We start from the raw sequence: 15,245 nt of genomic DNA, 5'->3' as shown, positions 1-15,245 counted from the left end.
TGAAAACCCATTTGAAAAAGCCTTCCTCTATTTTCTGTTTTAATAGGTGTGAAATAGCAGCAATCTCATCAGAGATGAGGAAGTAGTGAAGAGCTTTTCTTAGTTTGAGCTGTCTGGGTGCCTATAGGGCTCTGTGTGATGAAACTAACCAGGTGAACTGGGGTACAAAACATTGATTCATTTAATGATTTCACTTCACTTCATTGTAACGCTCAAACAGACGGTGCATAGTTTGCAAGATTTTGTAAGAGCCTCGAAACAACCGAGACTGACTGTGCAAAAAAGGGACTTCAAGAAAGAAATCCCCTTCAAATGCATTAGCAGACAGCTGTGACTCATCTGCACGCACCTCATGACTACTGCCATGATTGACAGCCCCTTCTACCTGCCAAGAACACCGGCGCATTAAACCCGGCTGGTATCATACCGCGTTTAGTCTGTCGGCTTTCCGACGTTGCTTCTGCTCAATCAGCCTCGAGTGCTGCTCAAGGTCATACACAAAAAACACTAACAAAAATCAAAACGCCACCTTCCCACGCATACACACAAACGAACACAGGGGTGAACCGACAAAGCAGCAACAGAGATCCCTTTCTGATGGATGAGTCACCCTTGAGTTGCAGAGATAAAACATCAGCTTTGGGGATCATGCAGCAGCAAGTGTCATGACTGGAGCTGGAGTCAAGTTGTTGTGCCTAAAGGGTTGCAGTCGCAGTTTTTTGGGCTTTTTCTTCCAGGGGTGGGGTAAGCATGAACTCTCTGCTGCAATATTAATGCACCAATCTTATGAATTAAAGAATGGAAAATATCTCAGATAAATCCAAGCACTTCTCTCAGATTCACATTTTCACACAGAGTCCTGCAGCTGCAGATATGTCTGGATCTTCCATCACATTGTCTACAGAATCACCATGGGTGCAATGGTTGGAGCCCAGACTGTCTCGCTCTTTCTCATTCTCTTGATTTCCTCCTTTCCTTCCTTGTTCTCCCTAATGGACTAATGGAGTGGGGGGATGTATCGCTAGCTCTCAGGTGCACAGGGACAGCTGTATCATTATCATTAGGACACAGGAAGACGTGAGGAATGGTTCGCACTGTAAAGCCTGCTCTTCTTTGGGCCCCTGCTAGGGTCATTAAAGAGAGAGTGGAGCACTAAAAAGCACTCTAAAATGAACACTGTCACCTCACAACACCCCTTCCCTCCACATCGCAACAGACACACATAGAGTCTCTGATTAATTACAGTCATTATACTAATCATATACAAAAGTCGCATGAATAAGTATATGTGTGCTTGCAGCCGAGACTTGTTTGTGCGTGTATTCATAAAAAGTTGAAGCGGGAGATAGAGGAGATAGAGCCTGTGTTGCTAAGCAATAGCCACTTAGGACTTGATTGATACTATAAACTGCATGCGGCATCGCATTGAAGGGGAATATAAAAATGTACTTTGCTGAAGCCATCATCTCCAGGTTGGCCACAAAAACCGATCACAGAGGTGAACTCAAAGTAGAAGAAAGTCTGTCACAGACACTGTAAAAACACTGGCCGCCCTCTTAACTCCTGAGAGCATACTCCTATTGGCGCTGCTACAATGCAGAATGCACTGCTGTCAGAATATGATGAACAACGCACATCTACTCACTTTATCAAGTATGCCTGTTCAATGCTTTTTAAAGCAAATATCTAATCAGCTAGTCACGTAGCAAACACTTAAGGCATTCAGGCACGCAGACATGGTCAAAACAACCTACTCAAGCCCAACACAAGCATTAGAATGAGTATGGACAGTGATTTCAGTAAGTTGGTAAGTGTCATAGCTGAAATGGTTGATGCCAGAGAACTGCTTTGAGCTCACAGGAAGGCGACAATAACTAAAATACCAAAAGGTATCCAGAAAACCTTCAAACAGATGGTCTACAGCAGCAAAAGACCACACAGTGCCATCAGTGTCAACAATTCACAAAGGCTCAGAATTGGGTGTAAACAACGTGAAAGCATTCTGCCTTGTATCAACAGTCCAGTAATGGTGTTAGGGATATTTTGTTGGCACACTTTGGGCCTCTCAGTATCCGTTGAGTATTGTTTTAAAACCACAACCTGCCTGAACATTGTTGCTAACCATGCTTATTTCTTTATGAAGAGTGTACCAGTCTTCTGACGGCTGCTTCAAACAGGACAATGTGCCTTTTCACAAAGCTCAGATTATCTCAACCTGGTTTCTTGAACATAACAATGCGTCCATTGTACTCAAATGGCTGCTATAGTCACAACATCTCAATCCAATAGAGCACCTTTTAAATTCCGAGGAATGTTTCCAGCACCCTGTTGCATCTGTCATGAAGAATTAAAGCTTTGAAGGCAAAAGGTTACAGTTTTATTGTTCAGAAATATTTAGTTTCAGTGTTCATGTCATGGTTCACTGTGTGGCAGACAGGAAAAGGACCCCAGTGCAGGAGACGAGACTGACTTAAACTTGTAGCTTTATTGCTCTACTTCAGCAGAAACAAACAAAAAACAAACAAAAAAATCTCAAATCAGGCAGAAACTAGGAAATAACTAGGCACTTGGGAAGAGACTTGGAACAATCTGCAAACACAGCTAGAGGGGAGAACGCAACAAAGAACAGGAGGAGATGCATACAATATATAGACAGCAGGAGATACACAAGAAGGAACTAATGTAATAAAACAAGAACCAGGAAATAACAAAGTCACATTTACAAACACTTGAAACAGTCACACAGACAAAAATGTATAAAATTCTATATTTATTTTATATTTTTTAAATAACATTTTTTATAGCTTTTCTTTATGTTAGCTAGTTTAGTTACATTGTGTTTGGTTACAGAGTGTTTTTTAAAATTTTAATCTGGTTAAATAAATGTTTTCATTGGCTGTTTTTAGCTAACTAAAGCACTCAACGGATATTTTGTCGTTAAGTGCTCCAGTATGCTCACCAGCTAGTAACTTCAGCTGTCTGCTGAAACAACCAAAGACTTTTATACACTTCATAGGGAGGGTGATAATTATCAGCAGGCTGATAATTCTTATGTTCACCTCACATTTAGACACTGGTTCAAGTGTTAATAACAGAAGGACAAGGACATCTGCCAGGGCCAATGACACTATCTCACTATGTGTTAAAAAGTCATTCAGATCCACAGAAAAAATTCATCAGACTTCTTCCTCTTCCTTTCCACTGCCTGTACAACAAGTCTCACAAAATATCAGCTTTATAGTCTTTGTGTATTTTAGCAGAATCGCACAAACAGATAGTCAAATGGTACTGAAAGTATTACCTCCACAGAGCATCTGCATCCTTTCAGGAAGTAATACGACTACAAATAAAACTACCTCTGTGGATGCTACACAAGTATTTCCTAAACCTGAGCACTGCACAACAGCAGCTTCTCACTAATGTGTAACTGATATTCCCTGTTTACACTTTTTAAGACTTTAAAAATCTGGGAATTTCAGTACTAACATATTTACTTTTTTTGTGTAATTTGGTGCATTTTCTCTCATAAACTTCTCAACTAACCTCCCTCTTCTACAACTCCATATTAACATTTCTACCTACAATGGTACGTCCTATTATTTACTGTGCAATGTGAAATATTCCAGCCATGTTTTTCTGTCTTACACAGTCAGTTTGTAAGTCACAGTCTCAAAAGCTGAAGTGGTGTTTTCACACTGTCTTCCTCTTCCTCGTCTGTGTAGAAGATGAAAGGGCCAATAGCCGACTTTACAAGACCTCATTTCAGCTCAGCGTCTCCTACAGAAAAGCTGCGACTGAGCTCAGTAACAGTTCTATCTATCCACAGTGGCTCCTTCAAGAATACAATCATCTGCACCTCAGGGGCCCTCTGACTCACTTTGGATTTATTCATATTAATGAGGCTGTGCTGAATTACCTAGGAGTGCTTCGCCGTGTTACTGCTTGCATGCGTGTCTGTTTTAGTTAGATACTGATCCCTCAGCTCACAGTGCCCTTCGTAACTTTCCCCTCCGGAGACATGATAACTGGACTGGGCACAGACAAAGGGAGTCATAGCACAGGCTAAATCTGAATCAGACGAGCCTGCTTTTAAAAGTTAAAAAAAAAAGGAAATGGATGCATAACCCCTCCGCTGCCTCTATTTAGCCAAGCGTAAGCTGAATCACAGAGCACTTGCAATTTTCCTCTTGAGTGAGGTTACTTTGATATGTGATAATACATTTGAAGAGACTGTACAAAGCAACTGAACATTTAACACTGCCGTCCTTCAGTGTTCTCGCTGCAAAAACAAAACAATTATGACAGAGGAGGTGAGTGCTGTAGTACTACAATATCACCTGAGAAAAGAAATGGGAGAAAACATTTCCTTCCTCAGCTAATGCCAAAACATAATCTTTTGGCAGGCAAACGATCAATTCTGGCACAGAACAAACTCCCATCTCTGCGGAGTCTACACGCATCCTGAGAGCAGGTGAGTGATATTTGATTAAGAGATCATCCAGGCACCTGCATGAATACAAATGTACCACTAAGAGACATCCTGCAAGACAGCGGCCGCAGATTCAATCTAGGCTGTGTTCTCGCGCCCTGTAAATCTGACAGAGCAGACTTGAATAATCTCCGATCACAGCTCATCGGCACAGGCAGCTCTTTTTCTTTTTGCGACACCTGAAAATGCATTTTCTCAAATGGAGCAGGGTGACTGAAAGGTTGAAAGAGAAGACACGGCGAATGTGCCGCTGGGCTGCTCACACATGCGGACATCATCATCTCTGGTTCACATAATTATATTTAGAGGATTATATATTGTCCTAGAAATAATACCAAGAAATGATGTTAATGTAATTTTCAGACCGTTTTAAGCCAGTTATCCAATAATATTAATATTTTTATTTTATTTTATTTAACCTTTATTTAACCAGGAATGTCCCGTTGAGATCAAAGACCTCTTTTTCAAGGGAGTCCTGGCCAAGAGGCAGCACATTTCAAGACAAATACATACGAACAAACAAAGTTAAAATTACACAAAACAATTACACATTATTGAGGCAGTCTGTAGGCCTTTGAGTTTAGTTTTAAAAACATTTAAAGACAACAATTCAGTTAGTTTCCAGTCTTTCTGTAACATGTTCCATGAAAAAGGCGCAGAGTGGACAAAGGCTTTCTTACCCAGCTCTGTGCGGACAAGGGGAACAGACAACAGCAGCTGATCATTTGAGCGCAAGGAGTAAGAACCACTATTTGTCCTTGTGACCAAAGTACAAATATAAGGAGGCAGCAATCCAAGCATAGCTTTGTAAATAAAAGTGTACCAATGCCCCTGTCTTCTAATGGCCAAAGAAGGCCATTTTACTCTTAAGTACAAATCACAGTGATGGGTCAGGTATTTACAATTGGTAATAAACCTCAAGGAAGCATGATACATCGTGTCCAACATTAGAAGACATGAAGAAGAAGCGTTCATATACAGAATGTCACCATAATCTAACACAGATAAAAAGGTTGCAGTGACAAGACGTTTTTTTACTGCAAAAGAAAAGCACTGTTTATTACGGAAGAAAAAACGAAGTTTAAGTCTCAGTTTCTTTACTAGTCTCTCTATATGTGGTTTAAAGGTGAAGGAGTCATCAATCCAGACACCAAGGTATTTATATTCATGAACTATCTCTATGACATTTCCTTCAAGGGTGGACACCACTGGAATAGGCTCCGGGACCTTCTTTGACTTGGAAAACAACATTAGCTTAGTCTTGTCAGCATTGAGAACTAATTTTAGCTGAATAAGTGAATGCTGGAAAGCAACAAAGGCTTTCTGTAAAGTTTCAATGGCCTGAGCAAGAGATGATCCATAACAGTAAATAACTGTGTCGTCAGCATAAAAATGCAAATTTGTGTCTGAGACATTTTGACCCAAGTCATTGATATATAAAAGGAACAGAAGGGGACCCAAAACTGAGCCCTGTGGCACCCCCTTGTGGACAGCAACAAATTTAGAACAAAGACCTTCAAGTTTAATGCACTGGGTTCTATTTTTCAGATAATTTGAGAACCACGCTAATGCATGTTCTGACAATCCAAGGCTGAGCAGTCTGTTTTTTAGGACTGCATGATCAACAGTGTCAAAAGCTTTTGAGAGGTCAATAAAGAGTGACGCACAGTACAATTTCTTATCAAGTGCCACAATAATATCATTTATCACTTTCATAGTGGCAGTGTTAGTACTGTGTTTTTTCCTGAAGCCTGACTGAAATTTGGAGACAATATCATTAGAGTACAAAAACTCTTTCAACTGGTCACAAACTAGAGATTCCAGGATTTTGGATAAAACACACAAATTTGATATTGGCCTATAATTAGTCAACACCGATGGATCACCTCCTTTCAATAAAGGCAAAACGAAAGCTGATTTCCAAACCGCTGGAATTTCTTTGGTTTTAATTGAAAAATTAAATAGAATTGAGAGTGGTTCTGCAATAAAATCAGCTGCCAACTTCAAAAAATAAGGTTCCATCAAGTCTGGACCAGGAGGTTTTCTGTGATCCAAAGCCTTTAAAGCTTTATGCACTTCATAAACACTAAAAGGTACAAAGTTAAAACGGTCTCCAGAAAACATAGAGAGTTCTGGGCAAGTATTTGTTAAAAAAGTTTCTGCAGAAGCAAACAAGGAACCCACTGATAGAAAGTGTTCATTAAAACAATTCAAAATTTCAGTTTTATCATTAATTGAGACTGAATCTTTTACAACAGATTTAGGAAAGGTTTGAGTCATTTTATTGGCGGAAAAAGACTTGATTACTTTCCAAAATTTCTGTGGATCATTGAGGTTCTCAGTGGTGACAGACAAAAAGTATTCAGATTTGGCCTTTTTAATAAGAGAAGTACATTTATTTCTAAGCTGTTTGAAAACAGACCAATCAGTGGAAGTATCTGTTTGTCTCGCCTTGTCCCATGCTCTATTACGCTTGTGTATGCTATCTGCGAGTGTCTGCGAAAACCAAGGATTTTCTCGACCTTTAATTCTAACTTTCCGTAAGGGGGCATGTTTATTAACAATTCCCATAAAACTTTCCTTAAAATATGTCCAAGCTAGCTCTACATCTGGTAATAGTCCGATTTTTTCCCAATTAACTAATGACAAATCATGATGAAAAGCCTGTTCATTAAATTGTTTAAGATTCCTTTTGCACACTATGCGTGGCTTACATTTTGGAATTTTAGCATTTCTGCAAACAGCAACAATATAAAAACAAAGACCTATTAATTCTTAAGGATATTCAGTCTGGAAGTTGATGACCTGATTACTGTAATAGAACGAGACTGCTACTGCTCACAATGAAAATGGAGCGTGATTTACAGTCGCAAGGAATGACAATGGGATTAGATCTGAACTGAATGTTATTACAAACCATCTATGTTCATGTTAGGCTACCTATATTGTAGACTACATCACACGATGCAATAAAACACTACTTCTCTCGATTTAACACACATTTATTCAATTTAGAGCTGATTTCACAAGAAAAGTCTCTGACCTGAGTTGTGGATCACAGGGATAGTCAGATGTTCATAAATGAATCATCTCTGGTGGGAGCTTCTTGAGTGTTTTAACCGAGAAAAATTTCATGATGTTAAGCCGTACGAAGCGAAGCAGACTTAACAAGTTGCGGCATTTTAATTTGGAAAGGCTCAAAGCTTCTGCTGAATGGTCAGCCATGTTAAGGATATCAACCTGATCTTTCCGGGTGGATTTCAGATGCTGTCCTCTCACTGTGTCTGTGTGATTCCCCTTCCACTCTGCAGTCCAAGGACTGAGAGTGTGCGTTTGTCTGAATCTCTGTTTGGTGGACTAACGATGCTAAGTTTGAAAAGTTGGAGATAAAAAGAATAAATGGATGTGGTGAGAGTGCCATTTAAAGACAAACTCTACCCAGGCATCACATGCATTCTCCCATGGATTATACTAAGATACCAACAATCCTGCACACTCATATATTACAGTAGTAACTTGTCAATAACAAAGTATCAATACTTTAAAGTGTACCCTGCTTTATCATTTATTTACCACACCATAAATTACAGTAGATGACCTTAAACCTTTGCCTGGAAAGCCTAATCTCATCAGGCAGTGTGTAACGAGAAATCACCCACAAACAAGAAGTAGGAACTTTCTTTTGTACAGTTGGACTCTTTTTTGCAACCACAGAAGTCGCCCCCTGCTGGTCAATACTGGCCTCTCTTTTCAGACCAGGAGGCTACGTCCTATCTTTTGTATATTTATGACACCCAAATGTTTGCTCTGCTGTTAATACTTTGTTTCAGCCTGTAAACGTTTACCTGAACACCAGGTTTCAGGAGTATTTGCCTTTTGTGTCTACCATTTCCTGAGTTCTGGCAATTCAATCAATGCTAGTTTAAAAAAAAAAGCACATCTCCATGATTTGACAGCGTGGATGTGTTGTGACAGGCAAGATACTGAAAACGTGTGTACTGCAAAACACAGAAATCGGTGCTGTGTGAACTCATTTTTGAAGGGCTCAGGTGTGACTGATGTTCATTTATATGTAAAAGTCCAGCAGCGTTGATAAAACCATCAAAGCCGGCAAAGAATCTGAAGGTAAACTGATCAGAGATATAAACTGAATCATCTACTGCATTAACATATTCTTAGTATGTATGCAGACATAACACTAAAGCAGTGAATCCTTTCATCAATACACCTAGGACGTCTCGGTTAATATCTTGAGGTACAAGTTGTTGATGATGATGACATGTATACCTTTCTACTTTTGTTCTGAAAAATATCGCCATTCCTATAAACACACACAAAAAAACAATGCCATGCACTCTCAATAGCATGCCAAAGCATCAGGTGAGGAAGCTCATCTGTAACCGAAGGTCGCCTTATCGATCCCCGGGCTCTCTGTCCTGGTCATTGTGTCCTTGGGCAAGACACTTTACCCTACCGCCTACTGGTGTTGGCCAGAGGGGCCGATGGCGCAATATGGCAGCCTCGCGTCTGTCAGTCTGCCCCAGGGCAGCTGTGGCTACAACTGTAACTTGCCTCCACCAGTGTGTGAATGTGAGAGTGAAAGAATAGTGGCATTGTAAAGCGCTTTGGGTGCCTTGAAAAGCACTATATAAAACCAATCCATTATTATTATTATTGTACTTTTCATTGAAAAATCATTTAAAAGAACCTGATAGTTTGTATTTAGCTGTTAATAATTTAGAGCTTCATGCCGTCCAGGTGTAGCACCGAGTCCTTATTCTATATTCTATGAGAAAAACATCCATAAATTATCCTTCCTGGACCAGCAGTGCCCAAAATAGCTCCCCCCTCACTCCAAGCTCAATAGCAGCTTAACTAACATAGTTACGCTTGATTTATAGTACCCACATCCAATCTACAGCGTAGGCCTACACCCTATGCTGTAGCTTGACCTGCGCCTCCCCAAAATATGTTACTACACGTCGCAGCGATGCAGCAGCTGTGACAGGTCTGACTGGTGGTAATATGCACACATTGATTAGCACAAGGCTCGTGACTCTGTGAAACAAAATGTAATAGGCTGTAATTGTATTTAGTGTGCCCATTATTCTACTGCAACAGCTAGTATTCTGCCAGTGTGGACACAGGCTGTTTTTCTTGTTGTCACAGCTCTGTGTGACATTATGTGTATAGAATCAAATGTGTATAAAGTGTTCTCTTCTCCCTGCACTTGATTAAAAGTAACAGTTGTTCAATATTTACCAGCTCCGAGTTGAAAATGATCAGCCGAGTTTCACTTGTAAGGACGGAGCAATGCAGACGGACCAGCTCACAACGTCACGCACTGTGACAGGGATTCAATGCAGTACTATGAATGAAGCTGTAGCTCCGCTTTTTTGTTAGATCTGTGACCAGGTAATTACTGGAAGATATCTTTTATCTCAAAATTCCCTGTAAGTCGCTTTGATTTAGCTCATTCTTACTAATAGGAATTTGAAATAGCTTGTTATATATGTTTCAATGTGAAGTCAAACGCAGTTAGAGTGAATTTAAGATTGGACTGCTTTAATGAGCTACTGACATATATGAATCATCCTGTCAATATCAAATACTTTAGTCTTAACCTGCTTGCAGGACTCCCACCCAAGAAGTGTACTGTAATTAATCTGTCAGCTCTCTTTGAACTGCATGGCTCCGTCTAACCATGTAGTTATTCCAATATGGATGAAGACCTCGGGGCTTAGACAGTTTTTGTTGTGGGGATACGGGGATTAATCGCTCAACAGCTTGTCCTTCCTTAATGAAATCCGTGTACTTTACTCTTTTGCCCTTTTCAGGAAAATGGTTTGCTGGCAGTGCATAAATTTGGCAGCCTGTCTTCAAGCTCCTGAGCATCTAATGAAATTATTTGACCTGCTGATCTATGAGTCATTTAGAAGAATGTGATGTTAGGCCACTGAACTTCCAAGTTGACTGGAGTCACTGGACTCTAAATATCACATTGGCGATATAACTATTAGTAGGCGGATGTTCGTAAGCACAAAAGGCAACATTCTGATGCCACTGTTGTATCTCCCAACATTGGTATGTGTTAATTTTTTTTGCATTAAAACATAATGAGCATACAGCTGTAGCCTGAGGTAAAGATAATTTAAGAGTCTTCCATCTCTCCTGAGCTGCACTCCTGCACTAATGCACTTTCCTCCTTTTCCAGTTTGGCATTTTTTTTTTCCTATGATGTAACTACGTGGCTCTCAAGTGCAACACTTTGAAGCACTTTAACCCCTGGAGCCGGTCCAACACTTCCACATAAGCACACGCTTGTTAATCTGTGCAAGCAGCTGGAAAACAAAGTGACAGCTGCAACGTGCTTGAAACTACTTGAACATCTGCTCCAAAACTTGTGTACTTCATTCAAAGGTGGACTGTAGACAAAACCACCTGCCTAAACTAATACAAGCACACAAACCTCCCGTGAGACATCTTTAGCATACATGAATTGTCACCAACTCTGTGATGAGCTACTTTGATAATTCATTGTTCAAACCAGTAGGTCCCAACATGTTGGTACTCATCCTCCAATAAAAGGACAAAGTTTAATCAGACAAGCGATGTGGAGGTTATTTGTATTTGAAAGGAGAACAATTTTTGTGACATTTTCCTCCTTCGCAAGCTAATAAAAGGTTGAAAACCACTGGCTTAATCACATTTAAGCCAAAATAGAAATACAAAAATTCACATTCAAATTTACTGCATGGGTTGATTTTATGTAATAGTAGTGACTTAGATTTCTTTAAAATAGGGAACATCACAATAATAATACTAAAGTTAATGATGCGGTGCCATTTAGCCGCTTCAATTTCAGAGTCCTGATGCACCAGAGCCTTACGTGACGTTACAAACTCGGGGCTGTGCGTGTGTGAATGAGCATGTCTGCTGAGAAATCCCTGCTGCTGACAAAAATAACGCTCAGTTGCGGGCCACGTTTAATTAATTTCAATAAAATATTAATAGGAGAGTTAGAAACGCAAACTGCAGCCTTTTATAAATAATTGATGACGATTATCAGTTAGTACATATAGAGCTTGGTACATGAGGTTTATTAAAAATTATTCATGCACCCACAAATTTGCAAAGATGGACCCGCAGCACTCAGCCTCGTACGCGCACAGGTGCGCGCACACCTGGAGCTGCGAGCCACTGAGCAGCTCCAGAGAAGACGTCTTACTCGTACAACCGCACTCTTAATTTGTCTCCAGCGACAGTAAAATTAAATCAGATCCCGCATCCTCAGAAATCTCCAAGCCCTCTGAAAAGCAAAGAAACAGGAAGAGGATCTTTTGCTGTATGAAGTGCTTAAATGACTCGGAGGTGTTGATTCTGCGCGATTTAGTTACAGTGCGACAGCCCACGCTGTGAGATCAAGCGAGTTGTTCGAAAAGGTGCATCCACTCATTAAAATACTGAGGATGGAAAAGCAGTGGTTACAAACTTTAATCCGAAAAGTGCCTCAAATAAACACATTTCCAGTTACTTAGTTTCTCACTTCCAGTTGAACAACTTTTTAATCATTTACACGACTAAAACAAAAACCACAATCTTCCTATACGTTCTGCACCAGATGTTTAAAGTGCCAGTAATGACCTCCTCATACTCACATCTCTGATTGCGACGCCTGCCTTTGTACATGGTCATGACGAGCGTAGAAACAAAACGGGTGATGCTGTGGCTGAGCCGACTTTGCCTCCTCTTTCTCCTAAAAACCAGACAGACTGCCGGAGCACCTCCAGACTCCGAGCAGAGCTGAGCGGAGCCGCTCTGGACCGTACCATTAATCCACCTATTCCAGGGGGAGCCATAGACGCAAACGCTCCGCTATGCTCCAATAGCAAAAGCACAGAAGGGGAAGTAAAAATCCTGCTTTCACGTCTTTGCGCGGTTTATTTGCTGAGAATTAAAATGCGTTAATTATAATGATTATCTAAGGATGGCAGAAAAAAATACTGGCTACTCTCCCCTTAAAGTTTTGCCTAATAGAAGTTGTTGTAATATCTGGTATTTTTTGTGGAGCCCCTGAAGCCAAAAAAAAAAAAAAAAAAAAATCTTGAAGAAGCTGTATGACTCCAGTAGATAAGTCTTCCAATGTTTTATATATTTTGCCCATGGCTACATTCAAAGTTTCTCCATTCCTTCACAAAGTGTTTACCAAATTAACCGGGTTTTTTGTCATTTTTCATTTCTCCTGTAATGTTTGAATATTTTCAAAAGATGCCACACATCATATTTCACTTACTTACTGGCCAAAATATGCTTTTGTTATTATTAGAAAATTTTGTCTTATATTCTAATTTTCTGTTACATATAAACAGTTCCAGTGTTGGATGTTCTTATTAAACATGGTCAAAGTTTTCAAAAATTAGGTCAGTGTAGATGTGTTATCCCCATGAGACAAAAAAAAGAGCTGAGGCTCTACTTTTTTCTACTTTCTACATAGCTACACTCACTTGCAGTTCAAACCTTCTCTTTTCATGGGGCAGCCAATAAGAAAAGGGTTGGCTTAAAGTGAGGGTGCCGGAAAGAGAGAGAGGGTTGACCGAGTGTCTGCCCCAACCCCCACTGTATGTTGAAAATCATTTATTTTGAACTATGCTGATCATGCAAAGCTGCTTCAGTAGAATCCACTTTAATCTAAGACTACTGAATCTAAAATAGCCATGATAGATGCAGAAAAATGTAACTGTCATGTCACAAACATGGCATGTTTAAAAGACTCTTTTCAAAGACTCCACAGATATGTCCTTAAAATATCTTCTTTGGTAATCTGACAGTTAATGATTGAATGGATGGATGGATGGATGGATGATTTGTTTTTCTACACATCAAAATAAATTAATAAATTAGGATAACATCAGTTTACATCCCCATTGCATTCACCATCTCATTATTTCCATCGTCTTTAAAGGTGAAATATTTCTCTACAGTGAATGGTAATCAAATAATTTAAAGGTTACACAGATTCTTCCTGACTTACAGGGTTCTCGTTGTTCTCAGTTTGATGGTGAGGAGATGAAATTCCATTTAATTTGCAACAACAGTTACCTCAAGGTGCTTTATAATGTGAGGTAAAGACCCCACACTAACATAGAGAAAACCCAGACAATCCGACGCCCCCCTATGAACAAGCACTTGGCAACAGTGGGAAGAGTCAGGCTGAGGGAGGGGCCGCCATCTGCTGCGCCAGGTCGGCGGTGAATAGACCCACTAGGCAAAAAGGGTGGGGTTACATAGACTAATGGGTGTCCATGAGACTCACAGGTGACCAATATGATTGATGCCGGGTGTATCAAATAGGCTTAGCCTTAAAAATCTTCATTTAAAAAAATAAAAATGAACATAAAATACTTGCATCCAATCTACAGTGTAGGCCTAATATAAAGCGAAAACAGGAGCACTGAGCAGCACTGTTCCAGTTTGCATAATCATGACCAGATGTAAATAAACATACATGTGTGATATTGTTATGTAAAAATTGCTGGCAAGGGGAAACGTTTTGATAACTTTCTGGGTTCTTGATTTTAGCCGACCTGGCCTGTGACCTAGGAGATTTGAGCAGGCTTAGCTTGCATGCAGGTGAACAGCTCATGGCATTTGTCCAGATAGCCTTGAACTTTCGTCAAATTATGTTTCCACTTATTTTTCTTTTCTAAACAGTGCCCAGCAGAGAGAAACAGCACAGAAAAACTGACCTTTGCCCACATTAGCCCAGACTGGGTCCCCAAAAGAGAAATGGGGTTGTATCAAACATAAAGCTGTAGGCAGTAAAAGCAAGACTAAAAGCTGAAAGATGCTGAATTGTGCGCTCACATGTGTGAGTCTGCACTTGTGAGTGGCCCTCTCTAACTCACTTAACCCAACAATGATATAAAAATAGTGATTGGTACAACAACAAAGATGCACACGTGTGTGCACTGCACACTCTAAATATAGACTTCTGCATTGTGTGAACACTTGCCCAGTCATAGATAATATGTTTAACATGTTTAATTACATACACACAGACTGTTGTATTCATTTTATTATTATATAATTTCAACTGTAAGAACTGTTAAGATCTTATCCTTAGTTCCATGATGCTTTATAGGTATAATGACTACATGCAAGCATAAAAAAAGGTCATTCTTTCTATTAATCACAGAATTTTAACCAATCTTTTTAGCAGAATAAACAAAACAAAATCTAATCACGGGGGTCACAAATGAACGATTCATTTGATATTTGAGCTACATCTTTAAAAAATGTCCTGATTTTTCTGTCCTCTAAAGCCACAGAAATTTTCTGTGTGACCTCACTATTCAAATGGCATCCTGTCATAAAAGTAAATCAGCCTCCCATTGTCACTGTCTCTCATTCATCAATCAGGGTTTTTAATTCATTTTAAAGTGGATAGCCTGTGGACTTAAGAGACAGATTTAAAAAAAAAAAAATCAGCAGTGTGTCTAAAGGAGCCGACTCCCCAGCTGTTGCAGCTCTTAGGCTTGGATGAAGATGAAGCCTTGTAATTGTGATATCTAATTACACTGACATGGGGTTTGCAGCTGCCTCGTGCAAAGCCTGAAGTCTTAATTGTTTCTTTGTTCTCACAAAAAAAAGACAAGAAACTAAAAGCTCGTGAAGAAAACAGGCTGAGTGAGACGATTTGTGGCTTCAAGTCGCCGAAATCAAACTCCAGTGTCATCAGCTATTGTCTCAATTTGAC

At 39.8% G+C, this 15,245-nt stretch overlaps 1 protein-coding gene across 2 annotated transcripts in view; it reads right to left on the bottom strand.

The window, feature by feature from the left end:
* Positions 1 to 12,331, bottom strand: part of LOC309693539 (RNA-binding Raly-like protein) — a 28,142-nt gene extending 15,811 nt beyond the window's left edge. The window contains exon 1 of one of the 2 annotated variants that reach the window (XM_082512861.1): positions 12,148 to 12,331. In XM_082512861.1, coding sequence (XP_082368987.1) covers positions 12,148 to 12,184 — 37 coding nt within the window. In that variant the 5' untranslated portion in view covers positions 12,185 to 12,331. The remainder of the gene's footprint in view (positions 1 to 12,147) is intronic. The other variant, XM_082512860.1, reaches the window with a different exon arrangement.
* Positions 12,332 to 15,245: the final 2,914 nt, after the last annotated feature.

This window comes from Aulonocara stuartgranti (genome assembly GCF_965226115.1).
Source record: "Aulonocara stuartgranti genome assembly, chromosome: 18".
In the NCBI taxonomy this organism is placed as follows: Eukaryota; Metazoa; Chordata; class Actinopteri; order Cichliformes; family Cichlidae; genus Aulonocara; species Aulonocara stuartgranti.
Note: the sequence above shows the minus strand (reverse complement) of the source record. Positions and strands in the feature narration are given on the sequence as shown.